Source organism: Myripristis murdjan, chromosome 17 (assembly GCF_902150065.1).
Source record: "Myripristis murdjan chromosome 17, fMyrMur1.1, whole genome shotgun sequence".
NCBI classification, from domain to species: domain Eukaryota; kingdom Metazoa; phylum Chordata; class Actinopteri; order Holocentriformes; family Holocentridae; genus Myripristis; species Myripristis murdjan.
Window position 1 is genome coordinate 23652713 of NC_043996.1, and position 19386 is coordinate 23672098.

Consider the following 19386-nt stretch of genomic DNA (forward strand, 5'->3'; position numbering starts at 1 on the left):
CTTGAAGACCTCACAACACTCACCACTCATTTAAAAAAAAAAAAAAAAAGCCTCCTAAAGCCTCAATGAAGCCTCTTGAATAAGTGGCAGAAACATCTTCAAGACAAACAACAAGTCCAGTTGCCTTTGACCCACTTCCTCTAGATATCCTGTCACCTGGATGATTGAGAATCTGTGGAATTGAGCTCAGGTGATGCTAATGAACGTGAGTGTGGACAGGCAGACACACACACACTTTTCCTCAACGTGTTTTTATCTGTCAGTTTGTGTTTGAGATGAGTTTGTGCATTTCATTCAGAGTTAAATACTGTAATAATAACTGCAGTCCACTGAAGGAAAAACGGTATGTACTGTAAGCAGCCTGTTGTATTTGCTCCTGCTCTTTCCTTTTTTGCATTCTGTTTAACTGATGTGATTCTATAGGCTGCATTAATCTTTAAGGCAAGCCGGCAGCCTGTCATAAACGCTCACGCCCACACAGATCACCACCACCACCCCGTCTAGCTGCTTGTTTCTCGATCAGGGATACTTGGCCAGCCGTCTTATTGGGAAAAAACACATTATCCATACCGGATAGTCGGATTTGCCGACTATCCGGCTCACCCCGTGCTTTACAGCGTAGTTCACCTTGCTGCAGTCACAGCATGGCCTTTCACTCTCTCCACGTTAGTCTTTAATATAGTTTTGATGAGATTTCTGTGTATCGTAATGGCAGCATATTTTATATGATTTAGCCGGATTATTGGGACAGAGGTGCATCTTTAATCCAATAAAATGGGTACGAGGTATAATCCAGAACCTATAGGACCTGGACCTGGAGACAAGATTACGAGAATTATCAGTCTTAATGCTCAAACACAGGGAGACAGGATGTGTGTTGATGGCATTTTGTGGAGTCAGCTGTATACGGACTCCTTTACCATATGTTAACACAGCGTTTCCACACATGTATGTATGTGAAAGATATTCTGGTTCTGCAAATTGTGTCTTTTGTGCCATTTTACTGATAAAATTATGAAGGCAGAGCAAAGAACAATAACCTAGTAGCGCTAGTAATATTACTAACACTGTGTACAATGTACACACACTCCCATGAGCATTAACACACACTAGATCTGCAAGCTGTCACACACACACACAAGAAATTGCGGACAGCATGGCATTTGAACAGGAAAACAACTTCTTCATATGTTGGTCTATTTCAAAATGAGTTGCCTGGCACCACACTGAGCCTGTATGATAGGGTTTACATATGAAAGGTGAAATAATCAACAGTTTCTGCAGAACTAATTTCTCAGTATCCGCAGCCTTGTCATTTTGGAGTGTGTTGGAAGAACACGTGTAAAATATATCCTTCTTTACTGCTGAGCAGCTGCTGATGCCCAGTTAAGCTGATGGATGGCTGGAGAAGGCGTGCCCCTCCAGCCCCAGCCTCACCCCCACCCCAACCCCACCCACGCTCATTTCCATTTCCCCTGATGCCTAATTCTGGTGTGGTGGGGGAGCGGAGCCCGGCAGGGAAAGAGGGAGGGAGCGAGCCAGACTGCAGCCTGCCCAGCTCAGCCCGGCCCTGCCTGGCTCTGCTCAGCTCTCTCAGTTTAATCTGCTCTGCAGGGCCTGGCTTCACATCTGGTCCACTGCTTTCTGCCTGCCGGAGGGGCCAAGACTGCCATGGCCTCCGCCTGCAGCCACTCAGAGAGGGAGCAACCAGGGGAGGCAGAAAGGGAGAACAACGGGGCATTGTTGCCAGCGAGGGAGGGGAAGGAATGAGAGAGATTGGTAAAAAGAGACTAAATCAGAGATGGAGAAAGAGAGAGTGAGGTGGCTTGTCCATTCAACAGAAAGAACCTGAGAGCCGGAGTGAATTAGAGGTGATTAAACGGGGAAAAGAGAGGGTCATGGGTAACATTTAAGAGTGCAGCTAAACTGGGAAACAATCTCTTAAAGTTCGAATTCTGACCCGTAGAGTCATATTTGCTGCCTATCACAAGTGTGATAGATCCTCTGAGTTCGACCCCTCAACTAGAGCCTCAACGGGAGTCTTTTTCTCCAAAATGAATCAAGTGGATATAGACCAGACAACAACATGATTTCTGAACAGCGATACAAAGCAGAAAAATATTTTGATGGATCCACAACAACATTTGTCACTGAATCAGCAGCAAAACTCTCTCCTGCCTCTTTGCTTCCACAGGATGCTCGGGTGATGGTCCCACATTCATTCACCAAACCACAGCAGATAGGAGATGATACAGTGGTAGCTCCAAAAGAGAGAGAGTAGTTCAAGGGGGCAGAAAAGAGCACTGACAATGATTCTGTGACAAATGTGTGTTGTTGTGCATCCTACAAACATTTTTTATAGCTCAATATTGTGTTGTTTGTTGGTCTACACACTATCCCCTCCATTCATCTTGGAGCACTCCCAATGAGGCTCTCGATCTCAAGACAGGGAAGGAGGTGGCGGGCCAAACTTGGAGAATCTATTGCACTTGTATGGAGCAGCAAATACGACTATATGTGTATGAATCTGAATGATCACTTTAAACTTATTTCCCAGCCATTCTTGTCCCTAGTCATCTTGCCTATTAAAAAAGGGTTAGAAATGAGCAAAAAAAAATATTTTGGTCATTTTTCCTCGGCAGCTCGGCAGCTCTGCTTCCTCAGAATAACTCAAAAAGCAGTGAGAGCACATTGTGCAATAATGATCTGGATTGAAAAGTTCATCTTCGTCAGCATTCGCTTGGAAAGCCTTTCTGGCCATCTGCCCTGTTACCACGCTGCATTTCCCAGCAGTTTTACTGTTTGCCAAGACACTGCTGCAATACCCAGTTTAACTTTCATTGAAGGAACTGTTGTCATTTAACTTTTGGTTTCTGTGCCAAACTGTGTCCTCCAATTGCCTCAAGAAAAAGAAAGACTGCACGTCTACTTGAGATTTTTTTGTATGCACTTGCATTTGGCTCTTATGTAACCAAATCTCTGGCAGGGATCACCTTGTCTGCTTGGCAGATTAACAGCTTATGTGTCCGGAAAGCCTCCACGTCTACGTCCACTTCACTCCCCCCTGCTGCCACAGTCTAATGTCCTGTCTCCTGATCTCATCAACCCTTCACCTTGTTGGAATGACACGAGCAGCAGTCAATCACAATTTGAAAACTGGTAGAAGGATAGGGCCTACACTATTTTCTTTATTTTTAATGAAGCAAAACTGTTCCTCTTAACAGATGGACAGACTTTTTGTAGACAATGAAAGCTCACAAAGCGCAGTAACAGAGAGAGTTACTGTACTGCTGGAGCTGGATTTAGTTGTGGGTTTTTGAATTTTATCTGCATTCTGACAAAATCTGTATAAAGGCTGTTGAATTCAACTGAATGACACCTACTGTAGCAGTAAATGTTTTAGTTTTATGTCTGCAAAACTGAACCGTAAAAAAATAGACCATTCAATACACAACGCACCCTACAAAGTTCTCACCAGTGATATTTGGACCTCCAGGGCAACAGAGTTACCTGACTGTGACTGCTCATTATATTTTGAAGTGGGAGAAGTGCAGCGTTGCAAAATATCAACCATATGAGAGCCATAAAACCACACACCACACTAAATCGAAAATGAAATCGTGACCCAAAAACCACACTACCCCTATTTAGTTTAGTCGATCCCAGCAGAAATAAGGGGAACTCTGGAATGGGTTGCCAAATCCATCAAAGGGCTAACAGAGACACAGAGACATGAGTCTCCAGGCAAATATTCAAAGTAGCTGATAACTTTTGAAAACCGCCGGGTTTAATTCAAAACCAGTGCACACGCATAAATAAAACTCACCGGTTTGTTTTCCTCGTCCTCTGATGACTCCGAAATCTCCTCCTCCTCAATAAACTCCACATCTGATTCTCCAGGAGCGATGGGAACGATGACGGTCAGGTTGGGGTTGGTCATGTAGCTGTCCTCCTCTGCTGTGATGCACTTCTCCCCATAGCGCCCCAAAATCCCCCCGTTGCACTCCACGTGGTTGGCGACCAGCTTGATGGACTGGCTGGTCTTCTGCTGCCGCTGCCTCCAGCTGCCATTGAAGAGGTCAGCGATGCTCGTGCTGAGCCAGGTGACACCAGAGTGGATGCGGGCAACAGCGATCTGGATGTTATTTAAATCGCCGTCCTCGTCAGGAGCGGAGAGGTTGTCCGAGCTGAAGGAGCTGAGCAGCAGAGCCAGAAACAGATTCAGCACCTGGTGAGAGTCAAACCACACAAATGCATCAGATTTATGCAATTACAATAATATGCAGTCTATTAAATCGTAAGTTCCATTATGTGTGAAAGAAGACATAAAACATGACGTGTTTATTGATGTTTGAACGTCATGTTTTATGTCTTCTATTCTTTCTCTATTCTTTCTGTGCACCCATTATTTTATTGATTTTATTCTGTCTATTAGTGAGCGTGAAGGTATCTGAGTGAGACCTTCATTATTTTAAACACTTTACGGTTTTATTCAGCATATGATAATACACTTGAACTTGATCATTTTTATCAGCTGGTTCATTAAGCATCTATAGTCCTCACTAAGCCAGAGGTTTTCAGAGTTTTTTTTCTGAGACTGTTTGCCTATGAGAGCAAATAGCAACACCATGATCCCATAGATATGCATGAAATAAATATCCTTACATTGCTGTTCAGCATTACCTCAAACTGCACAAAAGGCATCAATTGGTTTCTCCAACTCTGGAGAAGTAGGAAAAACAGTAAAATACCCCATAACTACTTCTCTGAACTATCCCTTTAACCAAATGCCAGATATTCAGGCTATTCGGCAGCTTGGTCTTTTATTTTATTATTTTTTTAAATAGTATTTCAGAAATCCTACATGAATTTTCACCCTCACCCTCTTATCCTCCGAGCCTCCCATAAGATTTTTTCTGCTTCATGCAGAAATTTCATTTCTGCCTGCCTCCCACTTTGAAAAACCTCAGCTCTAAGCACTCTGAAAAGAACAATGTTGTTGATGCAAGTTCAGGGGTAAAGGACATGACATGACATGACATCGCACCGTGTTTTGCCAACATTAGGAAATCCTGTATTGTCAGTGCAGGAGGATGCACCCAGTCATGACACATATGGCTTGCAGGGCCACCGGCTACGCTGCCCCACCGACTCAAGAGTCCAAGCATCCTGCTCCCAAGTAATTTATCTACTAGCTTAGAGAACTGTGGCATCTAGCATACCCCTGCAATGTGTCTGTGTCTGTGTGTGAGATGTGCACAGTTGGTAAGGATCATCTTTGGGCCAGGCCAATGAGCCAGTCAGCGACAGGGAGCATGAGCAGATGATTAGTGATGAATGCCCTTCGACCTTCTCGCCCCTAAGCATCCTGGCTAATCCCTGGGATAAACAGCTTTCACATGATTCATGCGCACAGGAGGCTTCTGCCCATAAAACTCCATAAGGAGCACCGCTGTGATCTGATCTTCTCCCTAACAAGTCAATAGAGTCACCACGAGCGTCGATGCGATGCTAATTATTACTTACAGTGTGAGGGAATTATTTTTTTTATTCTTATTATTTTTGTCAGATAAAATAATTACACTGCTGCTATTATACAACCACAGATACATTAGTTTGAACTGTAAAGTCAATAGATTTGTATTTAAAAGGCAGTATCAGTCATCAGCCATGCAGTTAATACTAAAAAAATATATTTAAAAAAAAAACAAAAAAAAAGGTTTGAAAGTATTTTTGACAGTCGGATACATTTTAAAGCATGGGATTAAATGTGTGACAAACTAGCAGTTTAATGGCAGAGGGAGCAGAGGGCACGCAGGAAACAGGTGTTGAAGCCATATCAACAGGAAGTTCCCTCTCAAATCCCTGCTCTTTTTAAAGCCTGACACGGTTTAACAACAGATACATGATAGATCCGCTTTGATGGTGTATTACACTACTTGGATATGTGTTTAACATGATTTGTAAAAACCAGTGACCAATAGCGCTGCTCCTGTCTCTTTTTTGGACTCGGATTACACTGAACTCTTTCTAGCCTGATTCATGCTGGAGGAGGCCTCGTTCACCTTGTTTAATACTCGAGCTGTAAAACTAAGCTCTGTTGATTAAAGAAGCTGTGGGAATCACTTATGAAGATGGCATGTGGAAAAATATGTGTTTTCATTCATGCAGACTGGAGTACTATTTTGAAAAAAATGTAAAATTCACTATCCTATTTTGAGCAAATAATTGTAGATACTTCTGAAAGATTTTTTTTTGTGGTGATATTTTTGGACTCAGCTTATTGCTGAAATGGAGGCCACCAGATTCAAACTGGAACAACACTCATCATGAATGAAATGCAGCTACTGCTGGCTGTCTGGGATTCTGGGATTTTTTTTTATCCATTCTCATTAATGTTAGCTTCCAGCACACAGCTGGACAACAAATCACCATATGGGTAAACCAACCCACCAACAGCATATACACTTCTTACGGCACCAAGTGACAGCAGCTGTGTACAGAGGCAACAGCAGTGTTGTGTGTAAATATATAAAAACAGCTTCAAGCAGTGATATTGAAGCTGTCTTTTATGTTAAATGAGCATCAATACCTGGTCCAAGGGCTGGGACCATTGCTAGAACATATTGTACCATAGCCTTGGCTGATCCCTTGCACAGGGCTTAGGTCACAATTTCACCCATAGGGCTTAATTCATTAGCAGTGGATAAAACATTCAGCCCTGTTGCACTTCAAACAGTGGTAAAGCCGTTCCAGCCCATTGTGTATCTGCTGCGACTGCAGTTTGCATGGCAGCATGTGTAGATAATACATATATGTGACTCTGGTGGGACAACAGATGGTTTATATGTTGTCCAGACTAGATCTGTTTTGAAATCGGCTAATGCTAATCTGCAAGACAGTTAGCATGAAGCCATGACCCAAGCATTTTTTTTTTTTTTTTGCCTCAGATAGTGGCAGGTGTTCAAGCGCCCTGAAGGAAAAATCCACAAACCACAGAAGCCACAGACCTCTGATATTAACATCAGCCTGCAGCATTCAGCACTGCGAGGCACCAATCACTCCCTAGGCAGGTCCCATCCTCATTATATGAAATCACCAATCCTCACTGGTGTAACGTAATCCCCGATTACACATGACATCATCATTTGGACCTGATAGCACACACAGTTGGTTTGCTTTGGCAGCCAAAAGGCATTCTCTATATAGACAGGCCTCCTGTCCTGTTACCATATAATGTTCATAAATAAGGGACACTCAATTATATAAAAGTCTTAAATTCTGCACTCACCACCAAGTTCCCTATGACCATGACCAACATGAAGACCAGGATGCAGAGAGGCTGCCCGGCCACCTCCATACAGTCCCACATGGTCTCGATCCACTCCCCGCACAGCACCCGGAACACAATCAGGAAGGAGTGGAAGAAGTCCTTCATGTGCCAGCGGGGCAGCTGGCAGTCTATGGAGATCTTACACACACAGTCCTGGTAGTTCTTGCCAAACAGCTGCATGCCCACCACAGCGAAGATGAAGACGATGATGGCCAACACCAGCGTCAAGTTGCCCAGGGCGCCCACGGAGTTACCGATGATCTTGATGAGGGTGTTGAGAGTGGGCCAGGACTTTGCCAGCTTGAAGACTCTCAGCTGATGGAGGGAGAAAGGTGAAAACAAACACTGACTTTTTATTTCTTTTACCATCTTTATCTTTCAGCATGCTTCTGTTCTTTCTCTACACGATGCCGCTGATTCATAAGAAACTGCACTACAAGACGTACAACACTGCTGCACTGAAGGCTTATGAGTCTGTTTTTAGGTTTTAGGTTGGCTCTTGATTCTCTGTCTAAAGATTTCAATGATTTTTCCATCTTTGCTTGTGTAAAAGGAAAAGTAAAACATAGCAAAGATTGATTTTACGCATAATGAAATTATATGCATTTATTCAATTGATATTAATTTTAATTTAATGACATTTCATATTAATGAAATGTCATGATTACCTGAAATGACTATGTTAAAAATGCCATCCACTTCTTTAATCTCAGTGATGACACAGCACAATCTCAATAATGGATGATAGATTAGACAGATTAGTCGTGGCTGGGTTTACTAAAGCGAGTGCTCCTTGCACAAACTTGATCTTTCATATGGCGCAATTGTCTTTTAATTTTCTCTTCTGTACTCAGATTACAAAAACAATCCACAATGAATAATTAAAAAAGAAAAACAAGCAGCATTTTTTATGTATATGGCATGAAATAAAATCACAGTGAGAGGTACGGGTTGCCATTACCAGTCTGAAGGAGCGCAGGACAGACAGCCCCTCAACATTGGAGAGGCCTAACTCCATCAGACTGAGACAAACGATGATGCCATCAAAGATGTTCCAGCCCTGCTGGAAGTAGTAGTACGGGTCGAGGGCAATCAACTTCAGCACCATCTCAGCTGTAAAGATCCCTGTGAACACCTGGAGGAGACACAGAGTGCAGCAAAACACTTGGAAACATGAGCAAAAATACCAAAGTATCCCACTCAACTGTAATTATTGTTATTTTAATCATGTAGAGACAATATCACTGATGTAAAAAGAGAAGATTGACACGTGATCTTTTCAATGTAATTATAAAAGGCTGAGAGGACAGACTAGACTAGAACTGTTTTGACTGAAAATAATAATAATAATAATAATAATAATAATAATAATAATAATAATAATAATACCCAACAGAGCTACTCAGTTACAGTAACAGAAACTGTAATTAGCTACTTACACCTTTAAAAAATAACTCAAGCTCTCTTGGCAGAACATAACAAAATACCCCAACTGTGAACAGTGCAGCAATCCTTTTTATACTAGTTTCTCCAGCTTGTAGAGATTTAAAGAAAGCACAGTTTTAAGACTCACACATGCCACCCCAGTACAGGGTAAAATGTGTAAAACAACCTGACATGCACCGATAAACTCAAGTCTTCTAATCAAAACGTTTCAATGAAGATGTGTGTTATGAATCTTGAAGACATCAGCAGATTTTCTAATTTACCAGTAGGGGGAGATGAAAAAATACAAATAAATTTACACTACAAAGATTAAACATGTTAATATTTAATAACATGGTTTTGGTCTTTGCTGTCTACATAATTTGCAAGCAATTATCTCCCTAAGTCCTGTTCAACATAACTGGGGAGGAAAAAAAAAAAACACACGCTGCCTGATATAGAAATACATTATCTGAATGGCATGTTCTTGTACTCTTTCCTTTTTGGGTTTACTGCCTCTTTAATGAGGCTTTCAGTCCACTCCACTGGTTACACACCACCCAATAGCACTTAGGAGAAAGTGAGTGTTAACCCTGTATCCTGGAAACCTGCCCACTCTTATCACATCTGTGGTTATTAAAACCCTTACCAGATTGCCCACTGAGAGCATCCCATTGAACTCATCAGTCATGGGGTAGTGCTCCAGGGCCATGAAGAGGGTGTTCAGGACAATGCATATGGTGATGCCCAGATCCAGGAAAGGATCCATTACCATGAACTTCACACACTCCTTCAGCTTCAGCCACCAGGGGCAGCAGTCCCATATCAGGTATCTCTTGGCAAATGTGTACCAGCAGGGATGGCACTTCTGCCTCGACTCCTCCAGCTCTGCACAGAAAAGACAAAGAGAGCTCGGTTTGAGCTCGGCTGCTCATTTATTGGGCTTGAACAGCACCTTTTGTTAAGATTTCCCTTGAAATAATTACCATCTCTTTGTCTTTCATTTTAAACACCATTGGTTATACCGGTGATTCTGCATGTTTACAGTAAAATATCCAACTTTCTGCTAATATTTTCCCAATGCAATAAGTCATATTTTAGAACTCCAATATAATTGTTCCTGCCTTTTATCCTGTCATGGGTTTCCATTCAATCCACTACGATATGAAAATGAACTTTCAAAGACTTCAAACTTTCTTCAAACCAGTACTCCATCACCATAATTAAGTCTCCCACACAAAGTTTTCCTAAAAGCAGCAGCACTGTTGTGTTTTGATGACTTGAAATTAATGCAGAGTGAAACAGTCACTCCACTTGATAGTAGTCCTAATAGGGAAACATTTGCCTTACACAATCAAATATCAGTTCCATGGTTTAAGCATGGCGATGAATTTGTTAGCTATAGGAGCCAAACATCATAAGGTGGGTGTTTCACACAAAAATTCAGATTGAAAATAGAGGGATCTGGATCATATGTTGTGAAATCTTTAGTACTCCCACATGATTTGTTGCAATGTAAAATTTTGGCAAATTGTATTAAATGGGTGAAACATCCTTTTTTTAAAAAAAAAAAAAAAAAAAAAAAAAAAAAAAAAGCTGTTCTTGATTTAAGTGATGAATTCTTGAAAAAAATGTGAGAGAGACATCTTGATGAAATAATCTGATGACTCTCAGCATTCACATTTTACACCGAGCAGGTTGTTGCTAGTGGGAACAAAAAGTCTGAGTGAGTGACCTTTGACCTCGTTAATAACTCACCATCCATGGCATCGCTGAGGAAGCTGACGGAGCTCAGCCCTCTCCTCCTGTGCAGCGGTGGAGGCTCAGTCACTGAAGGGGAAGGCTGCAGCGCAGATCTGGGACTTGTCTCCTCCACAGAGACAGGCTCCTGCAACACAAGACAGGAAAAACACAGACTGAAAAAAGAAAAAAAATGCACACGAATGCCGTTATCAGTTAAAAAAATGTATGGCTCTTCACTTCTTTTATTTGGCGAGCTGTTAAGGCAAAGTTTAACATGAAAACAAAATAATTTGAGTGTGATGGCTGCTGCGAATGAGTTTCTCTTCTGTAGTGCAGTCTTAGTTGAGATGGCCCTCCATCACTCACCGTGTCCTCCTTGACCTTCTCCATACTGTAAGCGGGCATGGAGGTGGGGGTGTGTAGCCCCACTGTGGTGACTCCGTTTTGGTCCAGGGAAATGTTGAGTCGGCCGTTGATGTTGAGACTCGGGGTGAAGACTTGGGAGCAGTGGCTCCTCACGCTGCCCGTCCTCTTCTTCCAGGGAGTGACTGTTGAATTGGTGCGACTCCTCATGAAGTCCCCATGAACGCTGTACTCGTCGTCCCCAAAGTCAGCCTCCGAGTTGTTGCGGGCCCGGAAAGAGCTGAAGATACTGTTCTGGCTCCCTCTGCGGGTGCTGAGGGGATGGGAGGAGAGCGTGGCCAGGAGAGGGTGGACGGGCATGGGAGACAGAGGAGGCTACAGACACAGAAAACACAAAACACATTAGTTCCTATGCCTTTTAACAAGAACATTACAGGCTGAGTGAAAAGTTAAGGTTATGAGTGCTGTACCATTGGCTCATCCAAAGGGTCAGATTTGTCTTCGGCAGCCTCCTCTGCTGTCTCCTCTGACAGCGTCCTGTGAGATCTCCTCCTCCTGCTGCTCCGCCGTATGCTGCCCATCTTCATACAGAACGGAGACAACTCTGGAGAGAGCACGGAGTCCGTCTCCTGTGCCTGCGCCTGTCGTTTCGCTGCCAACTTTGCACAGAGAAAAGTGATGTTAACAAGCACTATTTGTCTTGCGTTAAAAGTGTGAGATTCACATGCAGAAAAATGATTACATTTGGATATCTGCGACCTCTGGGTCTGAGTTTCATCTTTAGCTCTTGGTGCTCTTGGTGTAAGGCTAAAGACTACACCTACTCTTTGCTCTGTGCGTAGGTGCTCCATGGCCAGCTGAAACTCCCTCTCTTTCTGCCAGGCCTCGGCGATGGTGGCCTGATTCTGCTCTTCGTAGGCCATGGCCACTACAGCCAGGATCAGGTTGACCAGGTAGAAGGAGCCCAGGAAGATAACCAGCACAAAGAACACCATGTAGGTCTTCCCAGCTGAGCGCAGAGTCTGGAGGAGTAGTAAAGTCAGGACACAACAACTCACATGTTCAAGCATGCTTATTTGATATTTCATTGAACAAAACTACTTCATTTATATATAAGCGTGCAAAAGGAACATGATTAAAAGAAATGAGATTCCTAAACTGCACCTGGTGAAACAGTTTTTCCCAGTAGTCTTGTGTCATGAGCCGGAAAAGAGCCAGGAAAGCCCAGCCGAAGGTGTCAAAACTGGTGTAGCCATAATTAGGATTCCTTCCCAATTTTAGGCAATCAAACCCATCTGGACATTTCCTGTAATGCACAAATGACAGACAACAAACAGGTTTGAATTCAAAAAGAGAGGAAAAAGGAGGAGGACAGGTGATTGTAACTTGTTTAGAAACAAAGCTGCGCACAGTTAGGTAGGTAGGTACTTTATTGATCCCTGAGGAGGAACTGCACAGTTACTGCAGCAGACACACATGCACACAGATATACACATATACACATAAGCAATAACCTCAAAGGCAATACAGCCAACATAATAAAATACTATGCATGTATAAATAGTAAATTATAGTGTATTAGATTGAAAAAAAGAGCATATAAAAGAGATGGTGCAATGATGAAAAGGTAAAACGAATAAAAGGATCGAATAACTAAAACACAGTGACCTGGGTAAAATGGAGTAAATTAAGTCAATGAGCTTCTTGTTGTACTGAGATGCATTAAACAGTTCACAGGAACGATTTCCTGCAAATACAAAAGAAGCTGGGACAGATATAGCCACGGTACAGTGCATGCTGCTTTATCAGAGTTAAAAACATCCACATGTAGCCCTGTGACCTCTGACTCCACAGGGAAGGGGAGCGGATGAGTCAGTAAGTACACGCGCTCGTATCGTCACCATTATTTAAACTGAAGGGGGCACTTGAAATTTGTTCCAGGCAGCAGCACTAAAATGCACTGGAGCAAAAGGGATTACACTGAGCCAGATGGATATCAAGTTGCAGTTCAAAAAATTTCAGCTTGATGCCTCCATCCCTGATCTTTATTGTCAGCGGAGAGGCATTACAGCAAATATTTCAGCTAAGAACAAGCTGGACTGCCACGTCAATCTGAGAGAAGCATAATTTCATAATGGCAGGGAAACAGCTGGGTGGGAGCACGTTGCTGTGAGAACAGCTGTAGATCTCACCAACTAACCAACCAACCAGGCAGGCAGAAATGCTGAGAGCAGCCAGCACCCTGCTGTCAGGCAGGTCCTGGTCTCTGAAACACTCCTCACCCAGAAAGTCCATTCATAAAAAGTCATGAATCATGGAGTTGCATGAAATTTTGAGAAAAGGCTGGTCATGGGCCAAGTGAGAACGAACTCCTCACTCTGACTGGATAAAGGGGGCATGGCGGTCCACAGAAAGACATAAATCACGTGAACAGATTCATGTACCATCATCAGCCTATAAAGAAGAGAAAAGCCCTCCATTATCAGCCCAAAGAACAAAACACAGAGGCACCAGGAAGCTTATAAGACACAACCACCCTGTCAGTTGGGCAAAATTTGACACCGTGGTAGAAGGCCACTAGACAAATATAAAGCAATGATGACTGGACACTTGCAAAATGCTTTAAAGTGAACAGGCATATCTCATGTCCCACTTCAGGTTTCGTCATGAAAATGTGTGCATCTCCTGGTGTGAAATATGCCAGTAATGGGGCATGGGAAAACTTTAGCTTTTGGGGAAAGTTTCACAGGTGGAACTATTAAGAGATGACAGCATCACATGTTTAATTTGTTGTGATTTTGGGAGAGTCTTAGAGGCTGTATTCACAAGGCCTTCAAGGGCAGCAAGTGCTCAGTTTAAGAATAGAGAGTAAAAAAGGGTCTTTCAATCCTAATTTTCAAGAAATTGAATGAGAATAACATTTTATAGAAGCAATTATTGCACATTTATGTCCAAAACAGAAGAAATAAAAGTCCCCCTTTGTAAGGAATTTATTAAGCCACCAATTCATTTTTAATTATGCATTTTCTTACTAAAACTGGTCTGAACAGCTTGGTAAACAGAAACAGAATTTTTTTTAGAAATTGAACCTGGATGTATCTCAGGGTTAAAGCCTGGAAGTACAGGTTATGGTCACCTGCCAAGCAAAACCATACTATCTGTTTGGATGAATCAAATGATGTAGAGGCTAATCTCTTTACTTCACTAGCAGTTGATGCTGTTTCCTTGACGCTCACTTGAATGTGAGGCTTGTTATGCAATGAGGTACTGCTATAAAAACAAGGCACCTGTTAGGCCAAATGTGCAGGAGGTTTCTATAGTAACTGTACCCTGGAGACTGCGGTTGCATGTGTACATCCTGAGTTAGCGCTCCTCCAGGAGAGCTGCTTTGCCACACTTCCTCGCTGTGGGATCTCCCTCCGCACAGATCACACGGAGAGCTTCCACAGCTTGCCCGACACTTGTGGACGGCTGTTTGCTGTTTGCTCTGAAAATGCCATACTGTGTGGTCACGCCACTGTTTTTTCTTTTTTGCTGCACATCCCACAGCGTATCGCTAGCATTTTCACCAATGTTTTATTGATGACCAAAGTGTGCACCACTCTCAAACATATCTTGAAAACAAAAGCTATTATTGAGATAAATGAATCCTAAAAGTCCTTTTACAATACATATGCTGGTAAAATAAAAGCATGGGGCTGTGGTGTGTAAGAGCTTCAGAAGTGTCCTCGTCCATGCTGATGCTCTCTGATCAAACACAAATATAAACTGCTAAAAACATGCATACAAGGTATTTTTTTTACAGTGTGACACAAAGTGCTTGCACGTTGTGTAACAGAGCAGCAGAGGAGCATCTGTCAAATGCAACAAAAGGGATATCTGGATTTAATCCCAAATAAGTTCCTTTCTATATGAGGCTGGAGTCGGTGTTTTCTATTCCTGCATCAGGCTGGTCAGGGGCAAAAGTTGAAACTGTCCATAGTGACCTGGGATAAGCATCGGCCTGAAATCTACAGTGGGCATTATTAGGAGCAGCCAGGACCTTTAAGCAACAATTTAGCACAAACTTGTTAACCATCTAGACTGAGGATGTTGTCTCAGTGTGTGTGCATTTGTGGCTTTGTGTATTTGTGTTTGTGTTTGTTTGTGTTTGTGTTTGTGTGAGACATCATTATGTATCCAAAGCTTTAATTTGGAAATCTACTCAGGGATTACTTGTTGGAATACACTCAAAAGATTAAGCATCCTCTATGTTTTACGTCCTCTCTCTTGACCTGCTTAATATCTTGCCTACATGGCTAACCTAAAAAAAAAAAAAAAAAAAAAAAAAAGTCAAACTACAATGTAATGCCGTCTTGATCACTTCAATAACAATCACAAACATAAGCAACTGTAGCATTTCTTTAATCTAGAACCTGGTATCTCTACAAATCTCTATAACCCTGTGTCATTCTGCCCTCAATTTGACAATAATCTACATGCCAACATATATAATATACTCTTGGCTATAGCTTACAGCCTTAAAATTAAAGGGAGAAAAAAAGGACTAATCCTCGCTGTTCTCTTATTGTCCAAACAGCCATTATAGAACCCATTAGAGACGGGCGAAAAGATTAAAACTCAGATGTGAATGAAACTGGACGTGGATCACGAGTATCTGTGCTCCGCATTGTTAGAGCTCCTCAAAAGCAAGAAACACAACACGAGCTTTGCGCATAAAAATAAAAAAATAAAAGAGTCCAAATGCAACTATTTGTAGGCAAACTCTGGGACAGCTGGATAAGTCAAATCGGCACCAGTCTGATCTTACTGACCTACTATTTGAGTGAGTTTAATGATGATGATGGTGATGTCATTTCCCCCTGAATGCCCTCAAATGTATCCTCCGACTTGAGCACAAATTACTGAATCAGATTTTCCTTCTTGGGGGATTAAGTTCCTGTGTATTCTGGGAGGGCGTTACTGAGAGAGATTAAAAACTACCGAGTTCGCTGTGCTGTGGTGTCTGCATTTTTTTTTTTTTTTTACCTCCTTCCACTAGGTATATGCTTTTTCCATTAATTAATTAAAATATGATGCTAATACCAGCTTCATCCCAGGGCTACAATTTTCAACAACAGATTTTTATATTAGCAACACAACACAAACTTTCCCACCAATGCTTAATACAGCATTTTTCTGTTGTTTGCGATTGTCCATAATAATTATCTCATAATAACAAATAATAATTGATAATAAAAGATCTAGTGGTAGAGCCAGTTGTTGAAACTGTAGGATTTCAGACTCACACAGATGGGTATTTAGTTCACTATAACCCTTGAACTGGGCCTGGCATGGGCAGAGTCATCCTGTTGCGCTTGTTTCAAAAGCATTTGGATTTATAGGATTAATCAGTGCACAGGCTGAGTGGCAATATTTGGATGGTACGACTGGTACCACTACGACCATAAAACATCATGTATGTGTCGTGTCTACTTCTTATGTGATGTCTCATTTGAAAAAGATATGGATGCTGGGACCTGGTGTTTAACTTTTTTAATGACAATTAAATCAGTGTTTATTCGACCTCAAATGAGATTTAAGTGTTGTTTTAAGTTGAATTAACTGAGTATTGCAGCGGGGACACTTTAAGACTCGGAGACGTCAGTACAGTATCTCATCTCAACAATAACAGAATATCCATCTGAAGTGATCCTGTCCACTCCGGTTAACCTAATCGTGTCATGGAGCTTTTGAGATGATGAAATCTCAAAAGACCCCCCCTCCCCTCCCCACCCCCGTCCCTCCAGCTGGCAACTCCATGTTTCACAGTAGGAGCAGGGGCGATTAACCACACCACATGTCATCTTGCGCACAGCCTCTCTCATGTTACACCCCTCCCTTCGGTGTGATTCCCCTATACATTATATCTTTAAGTCATGAATTGGCAATATGAAGCCTAAACCACATCATTTATTGTTTCTGTGTCTGTTTTTCCATTTTTGTTCGATAAAACTTTGTGCAGGACCCGATGCTAAACAAATCCTTTGTTTAAGCACATGCTCAGGCCACCGTATCCAATTATGCACATGGAGAGGCATGGAATCAAAAGCCATGGCACGCTATACAAATGATTACATAATACCCTACATGTGATTGACAGTCATATAGGAATCAGAATGCAGGATAAATGCTCACTTACCCTGCATCACTTCCGTATCCACATATTAAGGCATCCTTTGCTCCTTCAAGTTTGTAAAAATTATCTGCAGAGAGGGAAAGAGAAAGTAAATGATTAAAGTATTGGTTCAATTTATTCTGGTTCCTTTATTATTTCCCAACACCGGTCACTTGGTTTGTTAAAGTACGGCATTGTGGGAAGCCTGCAGCGGTGGACCGACCTTCGTTGGTGAGGAAATCCGCCCTGGAGCTCCAGGTTCTGTTGTTGCAGACGAAGGTTTCATTGGGATTGAAGGACGAGTTGACGCAGTGGGAGAGGCTGCGGATGCACTTCTGTCGCAGGATGCCCATGAAAAGCTGCAGGCCAATGAGGGCGAACACACTGAGACAGAAGACGGTCAGGATCATCACGTCCGCCAGCTTCTTCACAGACTGGATCAGGGCACCGACAATGGTCTTCAGACCTGCATGGAGGAGGCGGATATATTAGTAACACTACAGACACACATGTTTTTACCGACGCTCTTTCACAGAAGCTTCATTGACTTTTAACATTTTGTATTATTGCTTGGTTTGATAATCTAAATCTGTCCAATAAGAATAGACTTGGAAGTCTTGTTAAAGTCAGGCCAAGCTATTGGATATTTATATCAGACAGGTCTTAAGAGGGCTGATGTTATATTGGACTAGCAGGACCATCTAAACCAGGGGGCGTTTGAGCTGTTTGGAGGACTAAAAGACTCCCTGTCTCCTTTATCCAAAGTGCTATTGAGATGTTTAATGGCAAACAGCACTCTGACTGTACTCGTGATGTCGCTGATTTGTCTTTTTGTATTCTGTTTTTATGTGAACTCTGGCTGCAAAAGAAGTGGGTCAATACAGAAAACCTTGAACCTTAAACACATCCTCTGACTAAATGTCTCATAGTCCATGGCGTTTCACCGTTTCACTAACCAAGTCATTCAGCTTGGTTTTAGCTGAATGGCTAAAATGTGTTTATTAAGGAGACAATACAATCATCTGACTTTTTTGTTTATGGAACATCACAGAAATAAAGAGAAAAAGCACATGACCACCTAAAACCTATTCCCACCCAGTGCACCGTGCTGAGGTATTAAAGAAAATTAATCAGCCATTTGATTTCTGAAGGTGAGAAGAGGTTCACACATTTTAATGAAGTCTGTAGTTCAAGGTGAATCTTATTTTTTCCAAAGTGCGAAAAAAAAAGTTAATTCACCAAGCCACAGTTTGCATGGAATTTTTTGGTCTTCCAAGAGCATCAAGCATTGGTTTCAGCTTTTGGTCAAACCTCCAAATAGCGACTACAGCAGCTAAACCAGCCACTGTTGAAAGTCATACTTGCCTAAAAAGACGCTCAGTGTGATATATGTCTTACAATTGACTGGTAACATCAAACAGGCATCAAACAGGATATTGTCTTATTGTGAATCAAGAGTGGAAAATGAGCACTTCAGACGCCCCAGGAACTTGAAATTCACATTGTTCTCAGCTTACCTGGGATAACAGAGATGGTTTTCAGCGCTCGTAGGACTCTGAAAGTCCTTAGTGCAGAGACGTTGCCGAGGTCTACAAACTCTGTCACATACCTGGAATTTACAAGGAGATTCATGAACTTTTGCAAAGAGATTTATCAGCCTGAACGCATTAGGGTTCTTCCCGCATAGCCAATATATCATGGTGTCATCCCAGGTCTTTTGAAACATTTCATCTGGACTTAAAACTGAACCAAACATTCAGAGCTTAACCCTCCTATTCTGTTCATTTTGGGCTAACACTCATGAGGTTCCCGGTCACATGTGACCGGTAACATTATATTTGATTATAAATCCACTATGATACATATTATCACCTAATGTTGTGTTAGATCTTTTTATCAACTTCTGCTCTTGTGAAAATGACAAGTTTTGAACTTCTATTTGCTATGTATGTGCTGTAGGCCTAATTTACCTGAGATCATACCATTCGTTTTTTAGGGAAAAAAACATTATATAGATATTATTTTGACTATAACAAATACTCAGATGAAACATATTGTAGTATTTATCACAGAGTACTTCATTGCAATGTTTTCCAAGGACACTGTTTTGAAAACATTTCAATTTTCGAAATAGTGGCAAAAAAATAGCATCTTTTGTGTTCCCGTCAGCATTGACCAGTATGATTTAGCTAGTCATCCTCATGACATTTTCACATGGAAGCTGACCGTTCCTCTCAGGTGGGGATGAGGTCCAGGAAAATGACCATTTTTGGACCGAAAGGTGACCACAACTTCAGCTGGGTCTTCTTCCTGACACCTGACACCTGACAGGTGTCAGGTGTCAGGTGACAGGTGTTGGCAGTTC

The 19386-nt window shown here is 42.0% G+C and overlaps 1 protein-coding gene and 1 long non-coding RNA gene across 2 annotated transcripts in view; one reads left to right on the forward strand and one right to left on the reverse strand.

Annotated features, from left to right (window-relative positions):
• The window catches only part of LOC115375006 (sodium channel protein type 4 subunit alpha-like), a 48441-nt gene that overhangs the window by 11696 nt on the left and 17359 nt on the right, over positions 1-19386 (reverse strand). Inside the window, exons 6-17 of the mRNA XM_030074238.1 lie at positions 18539-18630; positions 17245-17487; positions 17046-17109; positions 12029-12170; positions 11689-11886; positions 11335-11523; positions 10868-11239; positions 10517-10646; positions 9408-9646; positions 8295-8468; positions 7292-7648; positions 3827-4228 (exon numbers count right to left, since the gene is read on the reverse strand). Of these exons, the coding sequence (XP_029930098.1) occupies positions 3827-4228; positions 7292-7648; positions 8295-8468; positions 9408-9646; positions 10517-10646; positions 10868-11239; positions 11335-11523; positions 11689-11886; positions 12029-12170; positions 17046-17109; positions 17245-17487; positions 18539-18630 (2602 nt within the window). The remainder of the gene's footprint in view (positions 1-3826; positions 4229-7291; positions 7649-8294; positions 8469-9407; positions 9647-10516; positions 10647-10867; positions 11240-11334; positions 11524-11688; positions 11887-12028; positions 12171-17045; positions 17110-17244; positions 17488-18538; positions 18631-19386) is intronic.
• LOC115375007 (uncharacterized) lies at positions 219-11906 on the forward strand. Its single transcript, XR_003929691.1, has 3 exons — positions 219-343; positions 3901-4231; positions 11707-11906. It is a non-coding gene; the product is annotated as an uncharacterized LOC115375007 (long non-coding RNA).